At 35.8% G+C, this 21,582-nt stretch overlaps 1 protein-coding gene across 3 annotated transcripts in view; it reads left to right on the top strand.

Annotated features, from left to right (window-relative positions):
- Positions 1-20,755, top strand: part of LOC138307600 (arf-GAP domain and FG repeat-containing protein 1-like) — a 39,838-nt gene extending 19,083 nt beyond the window's left edge. Inside the window, exons 4-9 of one of the 3 annotated variants that reach the window (XM_069248404.1) lie at positions 5,613-5,832; positions 9,051-9,131; positions 10,302-10,685; positions 11,486-11,539; positions 15,468-15,964; positions 16,713-20,755. In XM_069248404.1, coding sequence (XP_069104505.1) covers positions 5,613-5,832; positions 9,051-9,131; positions 10,302-10,685; positions 11,486-11,539; positions 15,468-15,964; positions 16,713-16,766 — 1,290 coding nt within the window. In that variant the 3' untranslated portion in view covers positions 16,767-20,755. The remainder of the gene's footprint in view (positions 1-5,612; positions 5,833-9,050; positions 9,132-10,301; positions 10,686-11,485; positions 11,540-15,467; positions 15,965-16,712) is intronic. The other 2 variants (XM_069248406.1, XM_069248405.1) reach the window with 2 other exon arrangements.
- The last annotated feature ends 827 nt before the right edge of the window (positions 20,756-21,582 follow it).

Genomic DNA, 21,582 nt, shown 5'->3' with positions numbered 1-21,582 from the left:
TGGTGGCTATGTGGTTAAAGATGTCTGACATTCTACCACTAGCCCTCCACCTCTGGGTCATGGTGGCTATGTGGTTAAGTGTCTGTATATTCTATACCACTAGCCCTTCATCTTTCTGGGTCATGGTGGCTATGTGGTTAAGATGTCTGACATTCTACCACTAGCCCTCCACCTATGGGTCATAGTGGCTGAGTGGTTAAGGTGTTGTCTGACATTCTACCACTAGCCCTCACTCTGGGTCACAGGTGGCTAATGTGGTTAAGGTGTTGGATATTCAACCTATGGGTCTGTTGGCTTGGTGGTTAAGTGTGTCCTAACATTCTACCACTAGCCCTCCACTTCTGGGTCATGGAGTGGTTGAGTGGTTAAGGTGTCTGAATTCTACACAAGCCCTATGTGGGTCATGTAAGTGATGTCTGACATTCTACCACTAGCCCTCCACCTCATGGTCATCAAGTGGCTATGTGGTTAAGGTGTCTTAACATTCTACCACTAGCCCCTCCACCTCTGGGTCATGGTGGCTATGTGGTTAAGGTGTCTTATATTCTACCACTAGTCCTCCACCTCTGGGTCATGGTGGCTATGTGGTTAAGATGTCTGACATTCTACCACTAGCCCTCCACCTCTGGGTCATGGTGGCTATGTGGTTAAGATGTCTGAACATTCTACCACTAGCCTCCACCTCTGGGTCATGGTGGCTATGTGGTTAAGGTGTCTGACATTCTACCACTAGTCCTCCACCTCTGGGTCATGGTGGCTATGTGGTTAAGGTGTCTGACATTCTACCACTAGCCCTCCACCTCTGGGTCATGGTGGCTATGTGGTTAAGGTGTCTGATATTCTACCACTAGCCCTCCACCTCTGGGTCATGGTGGCTATGTGGTTAAGGTGTCTGATATATTCTTTCTCACCACTAGCCCTCACTATCCACTAGCCTCCATGGGTCATGGTGGCTATGTGGTTAAGGTGTCTGACATTCTACCACTAGCCCTCCACTCTGGGTCATGGTGGCTATGTGGTTAAGGTGTCTTATATTCTACCACTAGCCTCCACCTCTGGGTCATGGTGGCTATGTGGTTAAGGTGTCTGACATTCTACCACTAGCCCTCCACCTCTGGGTCATGGTGGCTATGTGGTTAAGGTGTCTTGACATTTCTACCACTAGCCCTCCACCTCTGGGTCATGGTGGCTATGTGGTTAAGGTGTCTGACATTCTACCACTAGCCCTCCACCTCTGGGTCATGGTGGCTATGTGGTTAAGGTGTCTTACATTCTACCACTAGCCCTCCACCTCTGGGTCATGGTGGCTATGTGGTTAAGGTGTCTGACATTCTACCACTAGCCCTCCACCTCTGGGTCATGGTGGCTATGTGGTTAAGGTGTCTGACATTCTACCACTAGCCCTCCACCTCTGGGTCATGGTGGCTATGTGGTTAAGGTGTCTGACATTCTACCACTAGCTCTCCACCTCTGGGTCATGGTGGCTATGTGGTTAAGGTGTCTGACATTCTACCATAGCTCCTCCACCTCGGTCATGGTGGCATGTGGTTAGTTCTCTACCTGTCCACCTCTGGGTCATTGTGGCTATGTGGTTAAGGTGTCTGATATTCTACCGCTAGCTCTCCATCTCTTGGTCATGGTGGCTATGTGGTTAAGGTGTCTGACATTCTACCACGAGCTCTCCACCTCTGGGTCATGGTGGCAATATGGTTTAGGTGTCTGACATTCTGCCACGAGCTCTCCAGCTTCAAATCACAATGGTTAATTATAAAATGGTTAATGTTTCTGACATTCTACCACTATACCTCCATCTCTGAATCCTTGTGACTGAATGGTTAATTCTACTACTAGACCTCCACCTTTGGCTCACAGTGGCTGAGTGGTTAATGTGTTAAACATTTTACAAAGTGCTCCAGCATTAGCGTTGGGTCACAAACTTAAGACCAACTGCTGCATGGGCCAGACACTTGGATGTTTTTTCAACTAGAACTCTCATAGGCTTCCCATAAAACAAAAAAAGCAGTCTACACAACATCTACACACAGGTGAGAGTGACAGAATGTACAACGGGCAGCTTTGTTCAGCTGTAATCTATTTGTAGCATTTTTTATTGCGGTCCTATATGCACATGACCATTACACATAAAGAATTAGCCAAAGGGATGCCTGACGAAGTTTAAACTACAATTAGTGAGATATGTGGTGCGTATATGATGGGTTGTACGACCACAAAAAAAAGGGACTTTAAGGTCCACGTGCCCAATGACCACATTTCACAGATCACGGTTTATGTAGCTTGGAAATTTCAATGTCACATACGTCATGATATGTTAATTATAAATATGTTAATTCTGTTTTCTCAACTCTGTTTTCTCGGAAAAAGAGGCTTTAAAATAACGTTCTGACGTAATTTTGGATGTGCAAGGATTGGTACCACTGTGTATAAGTCATTAAGATGAACAATTAATCATCTTGATAATTTATTATTAATTATCCTGAATTACGTGGTGTTAACCGCGTTTATATTTACATATCATTAAAATGTATGGTGATTAGAGGTGATAAAAAGTCATATCATTTGTCTTTTTAATAACCGTGCAACAACATGTAAATGATTAAATCACACACAATCACTGTAAATAAAAGTATATCGTATTTATGGTAATTAGCACCCTGTGTCCACTTGTTCCATATGGTGATTATAGCTTAATCATTTGATTAGTGAAATTTTCATTTCTCATTTGCTGCAAATCCTGTATTTAGGTCTTCATTAGAATATGTAAGAAGGCAAAGAAAAGAGTTCTCAAGAATCTTGTAAAATTATGTAAAGTTGGTTTTACAAAAAATGATTTTATCTTCATTTGAAAACTGTCATTAAAAGTATGATTAAGACAATTACTCTTTAAAAATATAACAAGGAGCGGTTGTTATTAGGATATCAAAATGTAAGTTAAAGACAAAAAATTGAACATAATTTTAATTCTTTCCATACGTAGTCTCTTGGTACATTAATATTAATCTGTTACCTGTTACATCTTCTTAGACACCATAGTTAGCTGGTTCCAGCTAGTTGTGGCGCGTTTTCTTCATTTACTAGATTATTGTCCGGTTGTGCCATATGAAAACTGGGGTAACATTTACATGGTACTGAATTCCAATGAGTGTTCAGTTGGTTTTCAACGAGTTCAGAGTAGGGGCTTCTACTACGAAGTTTGGAAGGGAGTTCCACGAATCTACCACTCGCCGACTAAATATACTTTGTGTGACTGTTACAGTAAACATGCATATGTCTTCTTTCCTTTGAGACACATTGTGGTGTCATGATTCACTTGTGAATTTCGCAAAATCTAGCATACAATGCTGATGTTATAAGCATCACATGTTGTAAATCATCAGAAGAGGGAAGGAAGGAGCATTTATAGACACAGGGGTGCTAATTACAGCGAATACAGTATCATATGTTTGAATGTATCTGCATGATTGATTCTTATGGTTCTTGTAAAAACTGCCGTGCATTTCTGCGAGGTATATATAATATACAACAATCACTCAACATTTGACACAAGAAGACATGGTGTTGTTGTCTTGGTTTGTTATTATAAGTCCGTGTTTATGACATACCTGTGACAGGTAAAAATGCACCAGCTCTAGGTCATGTCTCACAAGTATTATCTTTATGGAGATGATTTATAAGTTGTTTATATTAGTATAATGTATTCATAGGCAACAACTTATTGATAAATTTTAAAAATTATTTGTTTGGTTTGATTATATAGGTTTAAAGATGCGCCATCGCTGACAAAAAGTATTTTTTCATTATCAAAAACTGGAGCAGACGATTTAGTATTTTTCTTCAGTTACAAAAGTTACTTACTTAACACCATTATCACCATTGAAAAGTTTGAGCTTCTAATTTTACTTCAAGTTAAAATTATGAAAAATAATTAATTCCATCCCGCAAAAAAATTCAATGGCATTATATTCTATATAACATGAAAACTGATTGTGCATGCATCAAAGGCGAAACAAATTATTCTATATTATATTTTGTGTTAATTAGGCATATATATATACACAATTAAACACCAATTATTGTTCAAATGATGAGTATCATTTATGCTCTGTCGGCGGTGGAGCATCTTTAACATCCTATCAACAGTCAGGGTCATTACGATGTGCCAGGGTTATAGGTAGGGGAAAGCCAGAGTACCCAGAGGAAAAACACTGACCTGTACTCATTACATGCACTTGACAACTTTCCCACAGGAGATATTACAAACTCACATTCCAGGGTTGGAGAGCTTGTAGTCAAATGTCGGGACACCTAACTTAACTCGGTCAGTGTGGTCCCTTGTAAAATTTGCATATAAAGATCATAAGCTAAATATTATATATGCATGGTTCATATACTTTTGGAGAAGAAGTTTTTGAATAGAAAATGGAAATATTTCTTTTAAGTACATATAAACAGCATCAGATTTATCGCAAATAAAATGAAAGCAATTTATTTGCATATGTGACCTTGTTAAGCTAACAATTTATCAAATGTGCAATAATTTATCACATATAAACAATTGCATGGTTAGCTTAATTTATGAAGTATTGTTAGCATACTCTGTTGGTAAATGATATCGGTCTACATTTGAAGGTTGTTTTGACATGCCATGCATGACATTTTGTCACACTTGTGTGGTGATTCTCAGTGAGGGGCAGGCTATTAATTTTGTTTTGAGAAAACGGGATGTGTACTTCTGTACGAACCGTAAACCAGGAAATAAACAAACATAAAACAAACAAAGATATATATGATGACGTAAATTGGATAATTTAACGTAAAGATGGATGGTCATGTGAAATTTCTTATGATGCATATGTAGATGTAAAACAAGTAAAGTGCACTGTTTTCTTTTGTTTTGTTATTTTTATAGGATAAAAAAAATCCAAAATAAATTAAGTTAACAGCAATAAAAAATCTCAGGAATTATAGAATTTTTTTTCATTATTTAAAATTTGCATATTTTTTGAAGTTTTCAAATTGTATAGAAGGTGACGGCAATCCTTCAAGAATTTACTGGTTTATCTTAAAAAAAGGTTATCATTGCATAAACCATACAAAAATTGACCATTATGGTTTTATTTCAATTCATTTGTCACATCTTGGTAGATTTATTTTGCTGATAAATGAATAATCCAACACACAAAACTATAAGGTTTTAAATTTGTAAATATTTCTTTGTCATTACTTGTTCCATTGGTTTGAACTGATTCACCCCTGAAATTTCAAAATGGACTGGTCAAGTCTTTGATTTAGAAGAGTCTAAATGTATCTTTAGGGGTGAATAAGTTAAAGGTTCTATATATAGCTCTGTTAAAAGCTAACTCTATTTATCAAAAGAAACAATTACGGAATTAAATTGGTACTGGGTGGTATTTAGATTGCACTTGAAATTCTGTAAACAAATTTTAACAAATTTATCCAAGTGTGCATAAAAAGAGAAAATGTGTATTTCTTGATTACATCAGTATTTCTCAGTTTTCATTTGTCAAAATCATAGCCTAAGGATAACAATTATTATGTGTAAAGATTTTAATTTTATTGTTTTATGTTCACAGGCGCCAGCCTCGAAGCCCCAGACGACCCCGGGGCCAATCACAGTACCCACCCCCACCCAGCCGAGCCCTGCCCCCAAACAGGATTTGTCTTTCCAGTCGCCAGGGCAACAGAGTCAATCCTCACAGTCGTCTGGTTCCACTACTATGGACCTACTGGGGGATTTAGGGGGCGACCCCTTTGCGTCGTCAGCTCCTCCCCCAGCCCCATCGTCAGGAGGAGGTAACTATTTGTTGACAAGAGCATAAAAATAAGATTTGTTAACAAACTCAATGTAAATAATTTCACTTATTCACCCCTGACGACACATTTAGAGTCTTCTTAATCAAAGAGTAGACCAGTCCATTATGAAATTCAGGGGTGGATGAGTTGACTTAAGTTAGATACAAAAATGATGTGGAGAGAGTATGATTTAGTGTTGATAAGTTCCACCCTCTGATGATTGTAACATCATATGTTGATGTAATTTTTGTGACGTCAGAATCACTGGAAGGTGAAACTAATAAACGATTAATCGAGCTTTACCCACTTTGATTTGGTATGTCATAACCCTTGTATTGGGTGGTCTGAAGAGATGTTAGATTCAATGCCCTACAAGGGTATATCATATCCCAAGCCTGCCATCACAAGTCCTGCTTTCACAACATATCTACCAAATCCAACATGCACATCAGACACGGATGTAAAATATAGCCCATGCATCTGATGGACTGTAAGCCTATGTGTGTGCGATAAGAATTAATTGTGATTAGACTTTCCACTATGACGTCATAAGACGGTCACACAATATGTGTATCATTGAAACAAGGTCAAGTGAGGTTCTGCCATGAATATGTAGTAGATCGTTAAACTAATGTACACATGGGTCGTTCACATGCACAAAACTTTGAATCTCAGATTTACATTAGATAAAAACTGTATGATTTATATGTTGGAATCATAAACAAACCTTTCAGAAAATGAGATCAAAGCTTTTTCAAAAATGTCAAAAATAAATAACCATAAACTTTATACAATTGTGAATCAAGTTATTTAACCTATACAAATCACTTTCGATGGCCTAGATGTAAGCGTGCAAGGGATCATATTGTGGAAGAAAACTGGAGTGCCCAGTGAAAACCCACATGACCATGCAATGATCTTTTCATTTACATGCTGGGAATGGAACCCCGGTCGGCTAATAAGAGAAAGACGAGTGGCTTAATCACTACACCACTCGACCATCCATTTTGAATTCCAAGCCATGTTGTAGACTGATACTATGTTGTAAACATGTACTGTAATTAATTCTATGCAATAAATTGACCTCAATTTATCTTTCATTCATAAATTAAATAAATCAATTATTTAGTTTATGATACCATTATTGGATATCTGCCATGGTGCCAGAGTAGACTAGGAACCACAAGTCATCAACGAAACACTAGGTCACTCAATTATTGGGCCTGACCGTATTCGATCTTATAAGCACCCCATCCCTATATGCGCCCCTCCATCTTTTTGAGGCCTCATTTTCACATACATGATACATACTGAAATTATGAAAACTTTAGAAGATATCTCTGTTTGATTTTCATTTGTAAATTTATGAATGGCTTACTTTGTGCTCTATTTTGTGAAATATTAGTCCAAATTTGGTACTTAAGCCCCCTTTTCAGTGTTCATTTTTTAAACGCCTTGGATGCTTATTTGGTCAAAAACAGTAATTCAAAAACAAGACAAGGTTTCTCTAAGGATTGGATCTCTTATGCATGCCTAAAAAACCTATCCTTACTGTATTCGACCCTTTAAATACCTCCATCCTTATAAGTGCCCCTTTCCCTTTTAAGTCCTAATTTCACTTAGCTCAAATTAAATCCAGACTGAAAATATGAAAACTGTAGGTTCCTCTATTTGCTGCCTTTTGCAAATTTATCGCTTACTGTTATGAATTTATAAAACAATTAATTTTATGAAAGGCGAGTCCTACTTTGGTTCTATATACTGGCTCCTTATTTGTTTCAATTCTTGCGTGCCTTGGGCGCCTACTGGGCCGAATATGGTATGTTAAATCTAATATTACATTGGTACCAGATGGGAAATACAGGATTGGCTCGTGCAAAGATTCAGTACCATATAGGTACTTGGTACGTCAAGTACTAGCTCTTACTAGCTTATAAAAAGGTCAAAGTTCGAGGGAACAAATTATCAATTCAATTCTAGTACATTACAACGCTGACATTAGATTTACAAACATGTTATAGGAACATCCACCAAGTAGGAAAAACACAACGTATGTTATCACCTTGAATTTGTTATATGCGTATTTGTCATAACCGTGTTTTACTGTAGATGCTATCCCATGTGTATGACCACAAATAAATTGGGTTAGGTTAACATCAAGCAAAAGTTTTTTTCCTTCATTAGTTTTAGAAACATAAATATTGCAATAAAGTAATGGAGATTTTATTTGAGTATTAACTCACTCGCCCCTAAAGACACATTTAAACTTTCCTGATTCAAAAGCTGGAAGAGTTCATTATGGATTTTCAGGGGTGAACGAGTTCAACTTGAACCGTTTTTATTATCCGTTTAATGTTTGTCTCTGAAGTACTTTCTTTTATGATTTGGTAATGATTCGTGATCATTACCGAATCATAAAGTTGTAAAGATCAATAATGATATGGAGCCAATATATATTTATAGTCTGTTTCAGAATTATTTAAAAAGATATGTATGAAAATGCAGCCATTTCACTCAATTCCAAATTTATATAATCTTTATATAATCCTAAAAAGTAGTATTTTCCAAAGTATTTACCCTGAATGCATAGCTACCAAAATCTATTTATTATGTTGTTGCACGTTACAGATTATCTCCCTTGCAGGATGGTATTGATTGTGACGTCATTATAATAAGCGAAAATCATATCGTCTTGTTTTCTCTGATGTCATATCGATATCTACCTACAAGGGAAGATAACTCTTTAATTTGCACAGACGGAATATATATATACAGTGGAACCTTGTGATATTGAATTCTACAATGAATAAATTATCTTCAGGTTATACAAATGGAAATAATTAATGTACCACATGATACCTGGTAGCGTTTGTGCGGGACTAGTATCTCCAGTGATGACGGAACGTAGACCTTTGTAATCTTACCGCTGAAATGGTGTTATCGTGGGATATCATCATTTGATGTCTTTCCATCACCAATAGAAACAATAGTCCTACACAAACGTTATCGGGTATCATGTGGTATGTGAATTATTCTCATTTTAATATAACCAAGGTGAAAGACAATAAATACATGTGAACAGGGATTTATATACATGTAATCCATTTCAAATTACTGGTAAGCAGTATTTTCATAAATCTGATAGGTTCCACTGTAATTTCAACCAAATATTGTAATGATTTGTACACAATTCATATGATGATAATGTTGTATTTCAGGCGGGTTTGCAGATTTTAGCAACTTTAATAGCCAGTTCTCAGCACCAGCACAAACCAACCTTCCTTTTCAGTCCAGTGGCAGTAAGTACACCCTCCCCACCCCCCCCACCCCCCACCCCCCCCAATCCCCACCCCCACAAGGTCTCCCACCCCTCCTTCACCAGAAAGTATACATCCTCTCACTTCCAAACTCAACTCTTCACATTCAAACTATGTCAAGGACAATTTGTTACAGATTTGAATATTGTGGTATTAATTAAGATATATATCTCCACCTTGGAACCAGTAGGTGGTGAAAATTCACTAATAATTATCTTTTACAGTTTGAATTCTGGCGAAAGATCAAAATGTTAGCTAAAACTTGTTTTGATTTGATGTCTCCCTTTGGCTAGTTTTCCTAATTTTGAATCATTGACATGCAGTGATTTTCCTGCTCAGTAATTTCAGGGCCGTGTGCCTTTTCAATTGGGGAAAACACTATACATTGTATCTTTCTCGAAACACATACATTTTAGAGAGTTTTCCTTTATTTGGGAAAATATTTGCATAAAATTGGGAAATTACAGCAAATTTCTCTAGAGGAAGAGGCCTTTATTCAGCCCCAAATGTACCTAAAAAAATCACTGGCATGTGACTACAGAGCTATGTGAATTTCTTTATTTATTTCTCTACGAGTAACAATTATTTTCACTCCTTTGGTTTGAATTTAATCAAATGTAAACCAACTTTTCCTGGCAACTGAATTTTGAGTGCTAATGTCTCAGATTTTTTTTTTACGACAATACCCTCACAAATTTTTATTGAATTTTAATTATTTTCAGGTTTCTAACCAACCACACAAACCCTCCTAGTTTAATTGTTAAAAATTCTATAATATAACAACAGAAGGGGTCGTGGTGGCTCAGTGGTTAAGATGTCCTGACATATTACCACATGCCCTCCGAGTACCTCTGTGCCGCAAGTTCTAATTCCATGTAGGAAAGTTGCCAGGTACTGGCCACACATCGGTGGTTTTTCACCAGCTTTCCTCCACCAACAAACCTGGCACATCCTTACATAACCCTAGCTGTTTATGTAGGAAAGTTGCGAGGTACTGGCCACTGGTCGGTGGTTTTTCACAAGCTTTCCTCCACCAACAAACCTGGCATATCCTTACATAACCCTAGCTGTTTATGGGATGTTAAACTAAACTAAAACCAAACTACAGAAATTATCAACGCTTGAATTATCATTTGATCCTGTCTATTTCAGACCCACTCATTCCTATGGGAAGTTCAGCACAAGCTAACCCCCCGACTACAGCTAATGGAGTTTTCTCCACCCCACAATCCACACCGGCCTCCACGCCAGCTTCCATAGCAGCACCGTCAGGGGGAGATAAATATGCTTCACTGGCCGATCTCTTTAGCTCGGAGCCAGCAGCTACGACCCAGCCTAGTCCGTCTGTGAGTTGGACGGGTGGGGCAGGCGATACAGGGTCTGGGGGTTTGAACTGGGGCGGTACGCCTGCTGCCCAGACTCCGACAACGTCGGTCAACTGGAACAGTCAGCCAAACCAGGCAGCCAACACTGGCGTCAACTGGAATGCTTCGTCATCGACTAACGCCACTTCCAACAATGCTTTCCAAAGTGCAGGTGAGTGCAGGATTTTCATGGTTAATTGAAATTTTAACTGCAGGCATTAATAAAACAGGTTTTTGTACTAGCACCTAAACTTTTCATACTATCTTATATTTTTACCCCGTCCTTTTCTGATAGACTTGTGACTTTGTGTATACCTGTAGTGAATACTAGGCTGTAGTTTTTCTCATAGAACTTTGGTTTAAATTTGTATCTATTGATATTTTGTTTCGAAACTTTATATTTCATTAGTAAAAATCATAGTGTTGTTTTCCTTTTGAACTTTGCTGTTTACCCAAATGTAGATGAATATTTCCTTTTATAGATTATTGAAAGACTTTAGATGTATAGCATTTATGGAATTAATTATGAACAGTCTGATAAAAGAAAAGCTATTGTATATTTGCTTTTATTCATGGGGAACTAAATTTTGTTGTAATCACGGCCAAGTTAGTTTCCATGAACTTCAAATTGTGTGATTAAAGTGAAAAAATTCATTAGTAATCCTATTGTGCCTATTACTGTCACAAATTTATAAAAATGCGAAAAGAAATTTTCCCGTGAATAAGTTTAGAAAAGGAAACTACAGATTTTTCCCATTGATATTAAAGAACTATACAGTAAAAAAAAAAAAAGGAAGATTATAAGCAATACAAATTTTATAGTCAATTTGACTATGATTTGAGGTTATTATCGTTTTAACTATGAGATCTGATAGCTTTCCATACATTTCTTTGTGTGTTAGTACTAACGTTTGTTGTGTGTTTCATTTTTGCCTATGATTTAAATTTGTGTCGTGTATTTTGATTGGTCAGCGTCACAACAGAGAGTTGGAAACCCAGGCAATCCCTTTCTCTCGGCAGCGTCGGGTACAGTACATCTCCGGCCATAGTGTTTGCCACCCTAAATTATTGCATGGCTCATATGTTGATATTCAAAATCTGTTACCGTGGTTTCTGAGTTTAACGTAACTACCTGTGATTACGTAGATTTGTACCACAGTTTTAAAAATGTACATCAACTCCTTTCTCTAAATCTATAGATTGTGTATAATTACGTGTTTATGTATATGTTGGAATAACGATGACGCGAAATATTGTGTATGCGAAAATAAAATAATTTACAGTATATGCAAAAACAAAACAAAAAAACAAATGGGTCTTTGAAACAGGATGAAATATAGAATGAAAAAAAAAATTTGGAATTTATTGAACTGCTAGTGATTATAGTTAAAATCATTACAAAAAAAAACAAAACAAGATTTTGGAGACCAGCAAATTTTTTGAAAGTTGTTTAAAAATGCATCTGCCAATAAAAGTGATTGTTTCCATATTAAGGTGTGTACTGCGTACAAATCTGACAAAAATCACAGGTGGTTACGTGTGGTTGAGACAGTGATAGATGCGTTCTTGTTGTTATTTGTATGATACTCTGGTAGATTTCTGTTTCCAATACTTCAGTATCCACGTACATGCCTGACCATTAGCCGATATGTCACCAGTAACAAACCACCCATTAATGACATTAACCAGACAGTCTGATTCACATACAGATCCCTTTTCTTAATCCATTTCTAGGAGGATCTGAGAACGGAACATTCATGGTCACATTCTGGTGACATTTATGAACCTTATAGTTCAATACGAAAGTTTCAAGATCTCAAAATGATGTAGGTTAAGTACAATTTACCGTCGACTAGTCCCACTTTCCGGTCATTATTACATCAAAATATTTACTCCAAAAGATGAAGTCACATGTAAAATCACAAGAAAGTGCAAGTAATCGAAGGTAGTACTTTACCCACATTGTTTTAGAGTCGCGAAATCCTATTAATCAAATATATCTTCTCTATCTACCAACACTAACTGAAAATGACACTTCATCACAGCTTACATATATAGTGACATTTTACTCTATAGGCGACATGACTTCATACATGAAAATGTTTCTAATAGCTCATGGCAACTTTTGTTCCTGTCACAATTAGAAATAGAAATTTGACCGGTCAATTTGACTGGTCGATAGAATGTGACCCATTATGGGACGTTGTCCGATCCTCTATGAAATGTGATAACGAGGATCTTGATTTTATTCAGATTGTGAATCAGACAACATACTAACGATTTGACAATGTATTTATTCTACTCTAGTTATACAATATGTGATGATCTTCTAGAAGTTTAAAAAAAAAAACCACCAGAAAATGTATACTAACAAATTAACCTCATATCAATTATATACAGACATTCCTTTTAAGGTGTTCCTGAACTGGTGGTTCTGACTCATTAAAGCATGTACAAGTAATGCATTCACCCCTGAAATATCATAATGAACTGGTCCTGTCTTTGAATAAGAAGAGGTCATATGTGTCTTCAGAGGTGGATGAGTTAAGATACATTTTACGGGTGTGTGCAGTTATAAAGGGAATTTATTTTTGTTTTCAGATTTAATATATTATTTACTGTTTAAACTTATAGTTAGTAGTAATAAAAAGAAACAAGAGCAAATGAATTAAAAGGATTTAAAAATCTATAAAGAAATGATACATTAATAATAAATTTACATTTACATCTTTACGTTGATAATAAGTTTAAATACACACATTTACATAGATACAAAATTGACATGTATACATTTACATAGATACGAAATTGACATGTATACATTTACAGTGATACTAAATTGACATGTACACATTTACATAGATACTAAATTGACATGTACACATTTATATAGATACTAAATTGACATGTACACATTTACATTGATACATAACAACAAATTATAACCTATGCATACATTAAAACACATTTAAAACGAACTCACTAACAAAGAATTCCAGAAGTTCGTTTTGATGTGTTCTACTATACATATTTTGTGTTTGCATATTAAAGAGTTATCTGCCCTTGCGGGTTGGTATTGATTTTGATGTTGTTAGTTTGCAAGCTTAATGTATGTCCTACTTTACAGTGAAAATGACTTGAATTGTGCCACAAAATAATGACATCACAATGGATACCTAACGGCAAGGGAGCTAACTCTGTAATATGCCAAGACGGAATACATCAAACAAATCATGTTTCATTACCATATATTATTGTGGTATGCAATGATATCTTATTTTAACAAATATTTGCACATATCTACATACTGACACAGCTGCCATCATTTAATTTTTACAGCTGATCCTCTCTATATAAGCTATCACTCTCTGATCAGCTTCTACAGTCTCAGGTTCGCTGTAGAAAGTTGTGCAATATGTTTACAAAACACATTTAATTTGTCGATTTACCGTCTTTGTGCCGAAAAATTTTCATATCAGTTTTGAAAATCCTTGATTTAGGCTCATAATGGTTCCAATGTTATCGGTGAAACTTTTTTGAAGCAACTAATTTTCAAAATTTACGAAACGATATAAGAATAAGATTTAATCAATGAAATACTGAAATAACATTGAAATTGACATGCAGTAGGTTGGGGTGGGTTTATAGTCGCTGGAATAATCAAAGTACTGTAAGTACTGAAAGGAGGCATAATTCAATTGGAAACTGAATAAAAAGGAATATAGCAAATTATTTAAAACAATTGAAGATATTTTGGAAACATTCTACATTAAACCTGGACTGTTAATTACCTGATTGGCTGTTGCTATGGCTTCTTGTGTAATTGTCATGGTAACCATCGCTATGGCTGTGCACACGATTTCCTTCTTTTTCATCCATCTTACTATCTGTTGGTTTCCTTTCCTTTTGCTCTTCCTTCCATCTTGACTTTGGCTGTGAAAGGTTTGTTGGGACGATTTGGGTGATTTTGGTTTATGCAGGGTACACACAATATTTATTGTTCAGTGTTGCGTTACAGGCCATGTTTTTAGTAGTAAAAAGGTCACTGTTCGATACATACAAGGAAATTCAGCAAGTAAGTCTTACACTTTACATATAGGCCGTTAAAGTATTTCATGCTGGCAAGTCTTTTTGCCATATCAATTTCTTGATATTTCAATTATGTACGCAAGATAAGTGTATCAATTTATTAGTGAATTGCATAAACAATCATATAAACACAAAATATTACAGGGTACCAGAGACGGGATGGAAACAAATGTGATACAAGATACAGGGGATCGGAGGGTTTTTTTTTTGGGTGGGGGCCACAAATACAATACTGTCTAACTCATATACTTTCTTTGGGACTTAAAACTAGCTTTCAATATCTTGGGTTACAAAATGGTCATATCTCCCCATAGCCAGGTCAATAATTGTATAAATTAATGTACAGGTACACCTTTTTCTATACTAACATCTTGTATAATAACAGTAGTAAAATTCAGGCCTTTTATACAGGATTCTTTTAGTTTGGCTGATACATTGAGAATGAAACAGCATGAAATGTCCGTCCACTAAAGCTAGTGTTGTTATGGTAGAAACAAGCTACAGGGTTTGAATTTGAAAGTGTAATTTTTAGTTCCAACTGTAGAAGTATCTATGTGGAGGTTTGCTCCTCTTGTGGATCATGATGTCATAAGTTTGTGAGAGAAACAAGATAAATTTTGTCAAAAAAAAGGAAAAACTAGATAATTTTCCATTTCAAAGAATTTCTGTCATCCTGATTCATGTTCTTACACACTTAACTATGTATTTAAGCTTTTCTATGATCCTGATTTGTGTCCTTACAGACATAGCTATGTATTTAAGCTTTTCTGTGATCCTGATTTGTGTCCTTACAGACATAACTATGTATTTAAGCTTTTCTGTGATCCTGATTTGTGTTCTTATCGAAGTAATTATGTATTTACAGGTGCTAATCCATTCGGTGGAGGATCGACCACTGTACCTACACAGCCGACCATGGGAGCAGCTAGTAATCCGTTTGGAGGAGCCGGGGGCCAGTCCTTGTTTGGAAGTCAGCCTCAGCCTACCCAGCCAGGCTTTGGACAGCCCGCGATGACACAAGGATTTGGTCAGCCCCAGAATTCTGTCGGAGGGTTCGGTCAGCCTCAGACATCGGTGGCTGGAGGCTTTGGTCAATTCGGTGCAGTGCCATCTAGTACCCAACAAGGGGGAGCTAATTTCGGACAATTCGGAATGCAAAACGGTGGAGGATTTAGTTCTGCAGGCAATGTAGCTCCGTCTGGCGGGGGCTTTGGTGCATTTTCTCAGCCTCAGTCAAATTTTGGTAGTGCAGGACAATTTGATAACAAAATGGCAGGCATGCCGGGGCAACAAGCAGGATTTGGGCAGGCAGCTGGAAATACTGGGTGGGGACAACCGGCGCCAACAGCTAATCCTTTTATGGTAAGTTCTCTTCTCTGTTGTTGTGCTGACAAGTACACTGTAGAAATCATTCCCAGATATCGGTCCTGAAATCACTGTTACAAAGAAGCTGATCCTTGTAGAAATATGTACATATGAAACAATGACCTATCCTTTAATTTGTCCTTCCACACAAATTGCTGGTTCTGTCCTATTCCACCCCTATTTATGACGGACATTTATATATATTTTTCTTCTACTTTCATCACTTTTCTTGTTCCTTGTTGTTCCCTACAGAAATATCCCTATCAGCTTCCATGAGACTGATTTGTTAATGATAACAATAATAAACTTTTTTTTACTGAAAATGAGCATGCTTAGCCAATGGCTAATCTACAGCATGGTCCTCAAAAAATGAAAATGAAATTTAAAAAGTGAATGAAATTTTCTCAGACACTAGATGATACAGTATAACTCGTCTAAACTGACTCTTGTCTTCTAATCAGAATCCTGTGTATTCTGATGTAATTGTATGGCATTTCCCTTCTAAATTTATAATTAATTAAAACTTGTGTAATCTGGAAATCTGTCTATACTATTAAAATATGCTGATCTCATGATCAATGAAATCCGGTTAAGACGCGTTACACTGTAGAGTTACTACTTAAGACACCTGTAGTTACACTGTAGAGTTACTTCTTAAGACACCTGTAGTTACACTGTAGAGTTACTACTTAAGACACCTGTAGTTACCTGTTGCAATTGATGATGTTTTTTCTGTGTTTTTCAGTCCGCAGCCTCGCAGCCCGTCGCACCGTCGAGCAGCTCCAACCCGTTTTTGTGATTAGCAGTGACATTAGTAGGTTTTAACTGAATCTAGTGACCAAATATGGGACTGTAGATCATGTGATCAAGTCATGTGATTAGTCATGTGACCAACCCATTTGTTTTATGTGGTTTTCTGCATTCTGAGCTAGAGAGGCTCGTACCTATGGAATTCATCGCCACACACGGATGAAGATTTGCGGTACGAAGTGGCACGCCATTCCTCTTCCCAGCGCTCATGGTTGTGAGGGAAAGAGGGAAAACCTGATCCATGTCTGCAATGTAACAGCTGTTACGATTGGTCAATATGTGGTATGATTATATTAACAACAGTTATGATTGGTAGATCCACTGACTAGATGATATTACACAAGACATTTGTACAAAGTCGGATCATTATATCATTGTGCTTCTTGTGTTATCGTGTTCCTCGTCCACACACCCTACAGGCCTCCATGCATACTTATCACAGACAGGAGGCGGGGGCTAGCTAGGTGTTGTTGTGCTCGTTTTGTTTCAGAGATTGAAAAGGGGTTTTATTATAATGTTTTGTTGATGAATTAATCAATGATACAGGTATTTTAGGTCGGGTGAATCTTAGGTTTTGAGTGAATCACACACTGGAGTCGCATCCAATTAACTCATTGCAGTCGGTCTCGAATGACTCGCTCATTAAAGTCATTGCTATATAGTGACTCGCTCGTTGGAGTCACTCGCATTGTTACTCCTATAGTGGTTCTTATGTTGGAGTGACTTCTCAATGTGCACTGCAGTATGGTGACTCATTCATTCGGTCCATAGATGTGCTACGAAAGGACAACAGTGTGACTGGTATAATATGTAACTTACTTAACAAAGTTGTTATGGTGACATGCACTGTACCTAAATATATATACTATACTGGAGTCAATCTAGAGAAATTGATATGTTCAAGTAATTCATATATATTCTAGTAAAGTGACTCCTGTGTTTACTCAAGAGTATGGTTTGTCAGAAGGATTCGCACTAATAAAAAATATATATATATCTGAGAGTCAATGTACAAATTTGATAATAATTATGACTTTGGCGAGTCATCGTGATTGACTCAAATGAGCAGAGGTATATAGAAGACTTTGGTGACTCAAAAATGACTCAAATGACGGTCAATTGATAGTGAAATACAAAACAGCAAAATGAAGAATAACTGTTGGGGGGAATATGCTGGACATTTATACTCTAGGTGATATTTGTGTGCAATGTGTAGAGTATATGTATTGGTAGAGTTACCTCCCTTACGATGTCTTTAGCCCAATGTGGCATATAATGAAATGTAGTGGTCACTTGATATGCAAAATTGTGTATTTTGTTATTATTCCTTGCTTCATTTGTTAAATATGAGGTGTTTAAACTAGATATTCTTAATGTGAAATACAGTAAATGCTAAATGCAAGCGGTGGGCATTTGAAAATGATTTTTATTGTTAAAACCTATGTGTACAGCTAAAGGAAAGTTAATGTTACAATGTTAGGGGTCCTCTTGAAAGTCCAAAACTAGAGATTACGTTGAATCTTATTTAAACTTTACACAGGAATATTATGTTAATTTTGTTTATAATTGCATTACAGTATTGTATATGTATGATAAGTATATGTTCTTTAGTTATATGATATGATAAAGTATGTAATATATTGAGGCAATTTTATTGCCTGTTTTAACAAATGCATGAATGTATGAATGTGTTGTTGTTGGGGTTTTTTTGAGAATAAATGTAAACCTTTGTGATATGTTTTGAACACCTTCGATGGACTAAGAATGATTATCTTGTCATCCAATTGAAAAAAATATTAAATTCCAAGAGCATTTTCAATATGAGGGATTTGAAATACCAAAATGACTTGGACCATGTTGTCTCCCCTTTTGGTGATTATGATGTCAAAAATCATGTCACAGTCATCAGAAAGTGGGACTAATCGACAGTAATGATACTTTACCAGTATCATTTTGGTATCTAAAACTGGCTTAGTAGACACAATACATTCAGCGTAGCTATATAATTCAACTTAGTGTTAGCTACAAACAGCCAGTAATCTATAGGATAGAATAGTTAGACTGTTCAGTTATGGGTATCATCAATCACTCTTATCCATTTCACATTCAAATTTGTGCATTCAGAGATCTGTAACAATCAAAATAAAAATCTGACTTGCTTTCACCTGATTTGTCACATTTGAAAATGTTTCACCTTAACTTATCAAATCAGATCAGAGTATTGTAGTTTAAATTAAAAAATATAAATTCTGTTTTTGCATATCAGAGTTATCTGTCCTTGCGGTTAGGTATTGATTGTGACGTCATGTGTTTGCGAGTGTAACGTTAAGTTTCAGAGAAAATGTGAGTTACTCATTCAACAATCACTATAGATAACTTCCTGCAAGGGAGGTAACTCTGCAAATCCTACTTGTTCGACAGATTATCAACTGAGAGCACTGTCAGCATTTGTTAAAGGGAAACTCAGAAACAAATGATGCCAAAGTTTTGATTGTGAAGGAAAATAAATAGCACTACTACATATACCATTGGTCAAAATGAAGGAACAGTTCGATACAGGACAAGTTCTTGTGCCTGTACTTTTGAAGAAACTTTGAAATCTAAAATACCAGACTTTATTTTAGAGGAAGTGTTAAAAAGATACAGATGTTATTTCATTCTCCCCGGTTTGAAACTAAAAGAGTTCTGTAATATGTATGACTTTACCTTCTTTTGTATATAGGCATTGTGATTGTAAAAGGGAGATTATTTAAAAGACATGAGAGTGCATGTAAAGGGAGATAATTCCCCAAGGTATGTAAATAAGACAGGAGATTGATTGGAAAGGGAGATAATTCCACTAAAATTTTGTTGGTATTGTGAACTGCGCAGCTGTAAGTGTTTGTGTGTGTTAAAAAAATACAACATGTTTTATATTTATCAAATACTATTCCGATGAAATATATTGAAAAATTATCTTAAATTCAGACTCATGGGTGATAGGATTCTGGTTGCAAATTCATAATTATTTGATCAAATATTCTTTACTTTTTATAGTTAATATATGCAGAAAATGGAGAGAAAAAAAATATTATTTCAAAATTTTTGGGATTCTTATGGATAATAATAATGAGTAATAATTTGCATTGTAATATTATGTGAATATTCTGTAATTCAGTCTGTATTAAGGATGTGTTTTTTTGTAAAATGTTCTCTGAGGAAATACATTTGAACAATGATGGATTTCAGAGTTTATCTGAAATTCTCGTATTATGATACAAATATATATCCTAATGTACTTGTATTCATATATGTCTTCAAGTATGAAATAATGATGTATTTTAGATAAACTTATTAATTGTATAAAGCAATAATTTTTATAGTTTTAATCTTAATAATTAATTATTACACTTTCCTATCTATTTAGTATTACAGTTATTGTTGTATATTTTCCACCAAAGACGTGATATGAACAGGTACAAATTATTAAAATTACAAATGATCACAAAATTCTTGTTGTTTTCTCGATAGGATAAATACTGATTGTCAGGTCAATTTGAAAATTAGTTTTAAATACTTCTGAATTTAAGAATAATTCTACATGTATTTTCCCTTACTTCCTTATGTGGGTGATTACCTTCCGAGGGAAAAATTTATAACCGATCAAAATTGGTCTCCATTAGCACTGGTAAGATATTTTCGAGGATTTATTTCCTAAATAATTGGAGGGATGTCCCCCTGTACAATTTTGACGTATCTTATAAGCATGTGTAGGGATATATTTACGCGTAAAATTTATTTGTGAAGATTGTTTCCAGCCTCTCGTATTGCTTGATGTTATTTAATGTCTTGTTAGTTTCATTACTTTATATGTAAATTACTCATTCCAAAGACGTTATTTTAATTGTAATTAAATGCTATGTGTACATACATACATGTAAAATACTGTACAACAGTTACCATGGATACTCGTGTATCATTAAAATATCATGTCAATTACATACTCGTTTTGTTGTACTTCTACATTGTCTTTCGTATTGCAGAGTTAGCTCCCTTGTGGACAGTTAGCCATTGTTACATCAATATTTAATGTGCGAAACTCACATCGTTTTATCTAAAAAGTATGAAGTTATGCCCGCAACCACATGATGTCACAATCAATACCTACCCGCAAGGGCAGATAACTCTGTATTATGTAAATACATAATATATTTAAAGAGGTAGATCACCTTGAAAAATTTAACAAATTATTTGTCCATACTGTTAATTTACAGACACAGACGGTATATATATCAACAGAGTTTGATTCGGTTGGTACCAATTGTATTTCTGTATTTCAAATCTGACACACATCCGTCTACTCCAGGAAGACCACCTGAGCCTTTCCAGTGAGAGACAGCATGATCATCCTTCCAATTAGAAAAAGCCAGTCTGAAAGACTAGGACAATCATAGGTCACAGTGACCTTAAATGTGTCATAAAATAGAATATCCATAAATAGGTTTCTTGGGAAACTAAAAAAGGAAATCTGGAAAATATTCATCCATTACTTCCTGAGAAATTACAGAATAACTTATACAGTTTCACTCGTCAAAATCAGTCCTTGTGTAATCCGGATAACTCTATATTTCAGCATATTTGTATGGTACTTTCCTTCATATTAATTATAACTTGTATAATCCAGAAACCTGGCTATACCAACCAAATATTCTGGTCCTGGTGACATATGGTTGAGACAAAATACTCTATAGCAGTTACAAGGATTATTTACAGAAGAACAGACAGACGACTAATGAAAGAGGGATTATTTACCATCTGATAGTGGG

This window comes from Argopecten irradians, chromosome 14 (assembly GCF_041381155.1).
Source record: "Argopecten irradians isolate NY chromosome 14, Ai_NY, whole genome shotgun sequence".
NCBI classification, from domain to species: domain Eukaryota; kingdom Metazoa; phylum Mollusca; class Bivalvia; order Pectinida; family Pectinidae; genus Argopecten; species Argopecten irradians.
The sequence above is the reverse complement of the archived record's forward strand: the minus strand, read 5'-3'. Positions and strand labels throughout refer to the sequence as shown.